The 8936-nt window shown below is 43.3% G+C and overlaps 1 protein-coding gene across 1 annotated transcript; it reads right to left on the bottom strand.

Annotated features, from left to right (window-relative positions):
- Window positions 1-577: 577 nt before the first annotated feature.
- NXNL2 (nucleoredoxin like 2) lies at window positions 578-8022 on the bottom strand. The gene is made up of 2 exons (XM_086770959.1): window positions 7630-8022; window positions 578-1040 (listed from the first exon to the last, which is right to left on the bottom strand). The coding sequence occupies exons 1-2, from the start codon at window positions 7929-7931 to the stop codon at window positions 872-874; spliced, it is 471 nt and encodes a 156-aa protein (XP_086627085.1). The 5' UTR covers window positions 7932-8022; the 3' UTR covers window positions 578-871.
- Window positions 8023-8936: the final 914 nt, after the last annotated feature.

The raw sequence follows: 8936 nt of genomic DNA, 5'->3' as shown, positions 1-8936 counted from the left end.
TTAGGGCACCAATTGCATTGATACTTGGCCTGGGACTCCAACCATGAAGACTGGCTGTCAAATTTGAACACGACTGGTGGAAAACAGGCAAACCAGGCTGTACTTCAGATGCAACATAAGCATTCGTCATAGCAAGCTGGTATAATTTTTGAAGTTTGCTTCTACACACTTGGGCAAAAGGACGAAATGGAAAATGCTTTCTTCTTAGACTTGACCTAACATTAACTTGGGAGATAACAACTTAGCTTACAGTGACAAGTTTAAAAATCCAGGGGTAAGGAAAACTCAGCAGAACTTAAATAAATCCCACAAAAAGTAAAATAAAAACAAAGAAAAGTATTTGTTTTGTACTGACAAATATGTCCTACTTTAAAATCATTACATTTTCTTATTAGCTTGTTAAGCTAGACAAGGAAGACACATTAGACACATACACTTCATAACAGTTATTTATTAAAGCAAACAATTTCATTCTCTTAATAAAATATATGTGCTAATTACCAGAAAAAAAACTGTCATCAAGAAAAATAGGTTTGTGCATATATTATTTTACTGTACAGACTTTGCAAAGCAAATGTTTGCATAGACTTCATAGTGCTCCATTATTACTGTCTAAACTAGCCTATCCTCCTGAAGTTCTTCAGTATTATCAGGAATGCTTTGGTTCATATGAATATAGTAGACATAACACAAATGAAACAGTAATTGCATTTTATGACTTACTGGAATAGCTAAGCTTCAGTTGAAAAGAAAATTGGTTTACAAGCAAAGATAAATAACCCTTACCCTTCTTGTTCTGAACAAGGCAACAGTCCTTTCAGAGCTCTAAAGTTTTCCGTAATGCCTTGTCTAGCTTTCATCTGCCAACTTCTTAGCTAGAAAAATTCTGAAAGATATCTGCACCCTCAAGCCAGTTCCGAAAACACGATAGCCCTTTGTCTCTGATCTGTTTTCTTCCCTTGTCAGTAATGACTTCTCCAGTTTGTTTCACAATCACCAGTTTAGGAATTGCTGTTATGTTGTATTTCTTCTTCAGATCACTGAGGGGAAGAAATTAAAAATAAAACACACCATTAGGGAGCATTTTAAGAAAACTCCTAGTCTTTCATGAAGAGTACTCTGGTCAGGATGCATGGGAGAGCAGGAGTGATGAGTGCCTGGGCTTCCTCAGAGCTTGAGGCAGTACACTGGGTAGTACAGGGAGATGAAGGCTGCAGCTGGGAGCTTACATGGTGAAACTTAGCTCAGTGAGTTTGAAGAGCTGCAGCACCCTTCCCATAACCTCTCTTCACTGTTGCCCATGGTCTCCACCACAGCAGAGACTGACTCTCAGAAACTATAAGTCCATGGAAAGAAAGTGTGACACACTCCTCCACTTTGTTTTTACTAGTCAGAAACAGATGTCTTCTGGTCCCCTTTTAGTGGACTTGGAGGAGAATCTTACTTAAATTAGCATTACACATTTATTCTGTACAAAGATGTTCAAGTGTGCCAATCCCACAGAGCTACTTCCTCTAATCTGCATTAAAGCATGATGCATAATCCTTTAGTATAAAAAGAAGAGATTGCAGAAATGCCTTAACATCCCTCAGCAAAACAGGTGTTCTAGATACAGAACACCTAGATACAGGTGTTCTAGATACAGAAATAAAAGCAATGAAAAGATCTGGAATAAGGGCCACCCATCCATCCAAGCTGTCTAAGAATAAAATTTCAACTCCTCCGCTGTCTGTCACATAGATGATAGTGGCCATTTCTGTATGTCAGGAGACAGAAAAATCCAGACAGTTTCAAATAACTTGGTCTTAAATAGCATACTGTTTTGTCATCCTCAGCACATCTATTCATTGAACTAGATTTTCACATTAGAGACCCACAAATGAAACAATATAGATGCTAATGAATTTATAATGTCCATTTTGGAAGGCAGAAGTTAGAGAAGATATCTTCTAGTACATTGTCTTCAGAAGTGATATTCCACAATTTCAGCAGTATGAATGCAAGCTATGGTGACAGACATGCTAGTATCTATAAGGAAAAGCGAGGAAAACAATCTACACCTAATACGCAAGTTGTGTAGTCTAAAAGAAATCCCAGAAAAATGTAACTAATTTTGAGGAAGAGGTCATGTGTTTCAGAAGTGATGTAAGAAATAGGTTAAGTGAACTGCAATAGATCAGCTAAAAGTAACAACCTCCCCAAAACAAATGTAATCTGTTGTATGGAAAATTCCATCCCTGCATTGCCTTGTATCAAAGTAAACAGCAATTAAGCACCTTTAGAAGAACCAGAGGATAGAGACAACAAGCAATAATGGAACTGCCACCTTCCAAAATATGTATAACATCACTCAAAGTTAAACACTAAATGGAAATGCAGTGCCTGAGCACTCTTACTACAAGGAACATCTGCTGTGTGAGGTTCAAGTGCCAAAAATTTTTGGTTAAGTAGAAAAAGAGATTTGTAGATATTGTTAAAAACTACAAGACATTAATATACAGACATTCTCTATGACTTACTGGAAAGAGTAGGAGTCTTAAAAATATAGACAACAAGACTTCAGTAAAATACTGGCCCAGACAAGGCATTCCTGAAATGCATCCTTCCTTCTGTATTTTTTCTTAAGAGAAGAAAAATCAACAAGTGAAGGATACTGTTTTGCCATTAAGTCAGATGAGCAACAATGCAGGAAGTATTACAGAAGCAGCAATAACATGGTCTAGCAACAGGTCTGCTTTCTTGGGAAACTCTGAAATAAAAGCCAGCAACTAAGAATCCCATAGTTCTTTCCAAAGTCTGCTAAAATGGGAGAAACCACATAAGATTATCAACTCATACCACTTGTATGACAAACAAGATGGGTGGAAGATGCATTTTACTGATTTTGTGGACAATAAAATAGCTTGAGATGCCCAACACAATTGTAGCAATCAGAGATGGAACAGTAGGAAATAATGTAATTTGCTATGGAAACTAACATTTTGATTTCCTAAGGGAATGTATGTATAGCTTATCCACTCCAGCACAGGCATCTTGTTTACACAGTTTCTGGGCTGAATGTTGCTTGCATCAAACTAGATCAAAGCACACACAGATTTTGCTTACGTTTGTGTGCAACTGGCAAAATGAATGGACCTGAAAAAGGCTCAGGAACAGTTCTGCAGATAATGATTCTTCATCACTTTTTAAGTGTATACAGGTGCTTACAAAAATTAACCTGTTAAGATCATCCTCTCCTACAGGGATCTCAAATCCTGTGACTCACCCACACAAACTATGTATGTATCATGGGACTAACTCCAATGACAATGATTAAATCATTAACCCTAAATACAAATATCACACACGCTACAAAGACAAACTCAATTCTCTTACAGTAAAATACCGTGATGTAACTAAAGATATTCTTAGAAATCAGTTACCTAGCTATTCCGAGACAGTGTCTTACTGACTGGGATAATCTAAGACCCAAACATGACAAAGCAGAGGAGGAAGACACAATAAATGGAAGACTGAACAAGTAACCTCTGTACAGACATAAGGAATCTTTTAGCCAAATACTTTGAGATATCAGACCTTGGCCACACAGTTTAGAACAGGAGACAACCTGCATTTGCATATGAAATATCAAAAAGATGAAATTAAGATTAAGTCAAGCTAGAAGTCATTGCAATTGTTAGGTCTTTTGATCCTTATGAGAAGGCTGGATGAAAGTTTGAGAGCACAAATTTTATATTACTAGGCAGTACTGGCATTAGCTGGGATGGAGCTTATTTTCCTCACAGCAGCTTGCATGGTGCTATGTTTTAGAGTTGTTTTCAAAACAGTGTGACAACACACTAACGTTTCAGCTGTTGCTGAACAGTGCTTACACAGCACCAGGCTGCAGCTGCACAAGAAGTTGCCAGGGAATGCAGTTGAGAGAGCTGACCCCAACTGACCAAAGAGATATTCCACACCATATGACACTGTACTCAGCAATAAAAGCTGAACAAAGGAGGAGGAATGGACAGATGTTTGTAGTTAGGGCATTCATCTTCCCAAGCAACCATTACACATGATGAAGCCCTGCTATCCTGGAAATGTTAAACATCTGCCTGCCAATGGTAAGTAGTGAATGAATTCCTTATCTTATCTTGCTTTGCTTGTGTGTTCACCTTTGCTTTATCTACTAAACTCTTTATCTCAACCTGTAAGTATTCTCACTTTGGCCCTTCAGACTCACTCCCCTGTCCCACTGGGGCAGGAACAGACCCAGCAGCTTGGTGGGGCTTGGCTGCCTACCAGAGCTAACTCATAACATAGGTGAGTATTTTTACATAAGAGTTTAAGATCTATACACAAGAGGGTTTTTGAGATACAGACAACCCAGGGTAAAGTTAGTATCATACTGGGAACATAAATGGTACATTTTTTACACACTTGTGTAATGTGTTATCTGACAATATTTGAATTTTAACAGCTTTCACTTGAAAGTGACAGACACTTTGCTAATCTGCTTCTAGCAGCATCTATAATACACAGCTGTATGTCTATTTTCTTTTAGCTGTGAACTTTCCGCATTGTTAAGTGTTAGTCACACAAACAAGCACATAATGTGGATGGGATTCAATTTTGAAGTGCCTGAGATTTTGGGATAGTAGTCTAAAAAGACTAAGAACAGGCAACAGCTATTAACTGCTCAGACACTTTCATTTACTTTCACTCTTCTCCTTTCACCTTCCTTTTTTAGCCCCCCTGCCCCCCATATATCCCAGTACATGCCAATCCACCCTCATACCTAAAGCTTCCTAATTAAGACATAAGCATACCCTTTTTATTTTTCTTTTTCAAGAATTCTTTGGGATTCTCATTTTCACTAAGGTCTACAGGACATGGACTCAGTAAATACCTATCTGGCACTGTGCAAGAACTACTAGCATGTACTAATCACTCTCACAGAGAATGAAACCTTTCACAGTAGAGCTCAGTATAAACACAGGAGTATGTCTTTGTATATAATAATTAAAACATCAGTCCCCATTTCCTAGCATTTGTTGTTGACACGTTCTGTCCTACTCTTGCTCTTCCTCTCTGCTATTCCCTTTCTCCTCCCAGTGCTCACTTCGTACTAGATTGTCTTCACACATCCCTGCAAGCACCAAAAGCTTGTGCCCCAGGCAGTGAAAATCAACATTAAAGCTGCAAAGAGTCAAGGCATCAGGAGCAGTATTTCGGATTAGACATGCCACAGACTACATGAAGTAGTAAAGGTGTAGTCCCACGTCAGGGAAAAGTCAGAGCTGACAGCATGGAATAATCTTAAGATCCTGCTCCACAGGTATATGCAAGGCATTACACTTCATACACTGCAAGTATGAATGCAGGCTATTTCTTAAGATGATAAAATTAATTCCCAAGAAACTCCACGCTTCCATCCATGAAATGTGTTTTAGATGGCAAACTTAAGATTGGCTCTTGTACCTAGAAGAGACTTCAGCCTATGCTGCAATTACGCATCTCAAACATGGAAGTCACCAGTTAGAATATTTTAACTTCACGGAAGACACTGAAATGCCTTCTTTACATAATCCACAAGAGAGCAACCAATTCAAGTTATTTACAATGGAACTTTAAATATATTAATGAATAACAAATGTTAATAAATATGTCAATTTTAATAAATATTAATAATTAAATTATTAATTTATGTGAGAATTTAAAAATTGTATTCCTACTTAGAACTAGTATCCAGCCAGAATTATAGTTTGGTTCAGTGAACACACATCCATCTGCTTTAAGTCTACAACAATTCACTACTATCTCTGAAGCCAAACTACCAGTTAATTCAAACCAAGCACCCTGAACATCTCCTTTATTGTTATATGCAAGAAACAACTTCAAAATTATTGCTTTTTCATATCCCTCTGCACTTTGCTCTTCAGTAAGCCACTTCAAACACTATGATCTCACAGCTATTTGTGACAGCACACGCTGTGTTTCTCTAAAGGATTCTGAAGACCATTACAGACTGCCACTGCAAAGCCAATTAAACCATCTCTGTACCTCCATTCCACGTGACCTGGTCAAGAGCAGAGTCAGAAATAGACATCTAATCCATAGAGGCTGAAGCTGTAAGCACATTCCCATGGTCTATACGAAACAGCTTGCTGGATGCACTAACTTCAAGTGCTACCTTTCCATCAGGAAGTTTGCCTGAATTCTATTAGGAGCAGTAGTTACCAAATACAGTTACTGCCTGCGGAGCCTTTGGCTTAAAAATAGACTAAAATAGCAATACTGTTTTCCATCATTCTCCAATGGAAAGTGTTGTTGAAAAGGCCTAACCTTAATTGGCTGCTGACATACAGGAATGAGCTAAGGAAGAACAAAATAGTTCCTGGCTTCAGGTGATTTGCTCTTGAGGTTGTCAAAGTGCACTGACAAAACAAGATTAGCAGACCTGCTCCACACTGAGTGAGTAGCCAGGGTGTTACTCAGCTCTGTGCCAGGTGGCACACAGGGATGGATCTAGAGTTAACAGAACACTAGCTGGAAGCACTGGAATAGAGTTCTCTGTTCAGCTAGGAATTTTGCTGCTCCTTCATTTTACTTTTTCCAGAGCACTTACAAGCTAGACAGCTAAGAACAAGCTTAGTAACAACTGCTGCTGTGCTGACAAAAGCAATCATAGAATAGTTAGGGTCAGAGGGGACCTTCAGAGGTCATCTAGTCCAACCTCCCCTACAACGAGCAGCAACATCTTCAACTAGATCATGTTGCTCAGAGTCCTGCCCAACCTGGCCTTGAATGTTTCCAGGGATGGGGCATCCACCAGCTCTCTGGGAAACCTGTTCCAGTGTTCTACCACCCTCATTGCACAAAAATTTTTCCTAATATCTAATCTGAATCTACCTCCCTCTATTTTAAAACCATTATCCCTAGTCCTGTCACTACAGGCCCTGCTAAAAAGTTTTTCCCCCATCTTTCTTCTAGGCCCCCTGTAGGTACTGGAAGGTCACTATGAGGTCTCCCCTGAGCCTTCTCCTCCGCAGGCTGAGCCACTTGATCCTCATTTGCCATTAGTTTGGTTTTGACGTGCTATTCACATAATCTTGTTAATATCTGGGGTCTTCCTTAACCCTTCCTCAAAGACTCTTAAAATCCTACATTAAGTACACAAAACTAGTTTTTCTTCATCGTGTTCTTCACGGATCTAACAGGCTAAAACCAGGTTACTGCTCTGAGGAAAGGGAGCTGTTGATTTAAGGCTGCTTTGCGGCTCACGCCCTTGGGAGCGCAGGGCGGGCCAGCGGGCGGCAGCCGCGGCTGGGCGGGCAGGAGGAGGGCACGGCCGGCCCGACGGGGCGCTGGACCCGCGCTTCACCACAGGGAAGCGGCTGCAAGCTGGGTGCCAGGGCGTTCAACGGGAAGGGAAGGGGCGGACCAGGAGGGCGGGGTGGGGGAGGTGTCCCGGGGAGGCTTCGCATCAGAGACGCCGCCGGTGGGTTACGCCGCTGTTAAAGGCATCGGCGCCCCGAGCCCCCTGTGCGGGGCTGCCCGCACAGAGGGTGGCGGCCGGGAGCCAGCCCACCCCGCCCCGACGGGAAGGCCCGGGCGGGGTCGGAGGTGGCCGCCGGCAGTACTCACTGCTTGTAGGGGTCGTGGAAGGGCAGGGCCAGCCAGTCCCCGTGCATGGCACGCATGTAGCCCGCCATCTCCTCGGCGCTGTGGTCGGAGGAGATGAAGACGACCTCGAAAGGGGCGGGGGGCTCGGTCTCCTCCAGCAGCTCCGTGTAGAAGTCGCAGAGGACGGGGGTGAAGTCGCGGCACGGCGAGCACCAGCCGGCGGAGAAGTACAGGCCCACGACCTTGTTCTGCAGGGCCTCCTCGGGGTCCACGCTACGGCCGTCCTTGCTGACCAGGAGCCGCCCGCTGAACACATCCACCATGCTGCTGCTGGCACCGGCCGGCCCCGCGGGACGCAGCGGAGCGGCACCAGCGGCTGCAAGTCCGGCTGAGCCCCAGCGCGGCCGCCCCACTCAGCCCCCGCCCCCCGCTGCAACAGCTCTGCACGAACCCCAGCCCACGCACCCACACCGCGGTCTCACCCCCTCAGCCCGCCGCTTTTATACCCGCCTGGGTCCGCCCACGGCTGACTGATAACGACGCTGGCCAGTGGCCGCGTCAGGAGGGCGTGGCCCCGCCCCGCCTGCTGCTGGTGCGGTCGGTGGCGGTGGGGGGAGGCAGCCCGCGGCCGCAGCACCGGGGGGCCGAGGGGAGGGCGCTGGCTGGCGGCCCGGCGGTGGCTGGCGTGAGGTTGCCTGGCGGGGCTGTTTGTTCCAAAGGTGTTTCTTCTCTTGGGCTCTGAGTGCCAAATCGCCTTTTTTGGGGGGGAAGGCAAATGCGATTCCAGACTTCCTAAGGCTGCTGAAGTTACCCAGCCCTTAACGGGTTTAAGCAGTGATCACCTTCACACCAACATCAGGCCTCTCCAGTGTGCCATGGATGTCCCCTTCTCTCCCCTGAAGATCTCATCACAAGGCTTGGTCAGCTTTGGCACTGGACTTTTCTTTTTCTTGTACATATGGCACTGGATTTTTTTTTTCCTGGCACGGAAAACCAGCCAAATTCTGCTTGTAAAAGGGGTTGCCTGTTCTCTGTCCAAGCAGCGCAGGAATTCTCATTTTATTTGAGTGGTATTTATCATGTATTTTATTTGAATAATGCTTTTTTTCTCATTAGCTGATACTGAGTAAGAAGTTAATAAAAATAGCATTATAGGCAATCTATAGCAATAGATGAATAGGCAATCTCTTCTGCCTAAAGCAACCTGCAAAAAGGAAATAAAACATGATTTGGCTGTAGGAGACTTAAATTACAGTTTAATTAAAGAGTCATGACAGGGTGATAACCACACGTGGTACATTGTCTAATCAAGACCATCTAAGGAACCT

Source organism: Chlamydotis macqueenii, chromosome Z (assembly GCF_036417535.1).
Source record: "Chlamydotis macqueenii isolate bChlMac1 chromosome Z, bChlMac1.mat, whole genome shotgun sequence".
In the NCBI taxonomy this organism is placed as follows: Eukaryota; Metazoa; Chordata; class Aves; order Otidiformes; family Otididae; genus Chlamydotis; species Chlamydotis macqueenii.
This window is presented reverse-complemented; position numbering and strand designations above follow the sequence as displayed.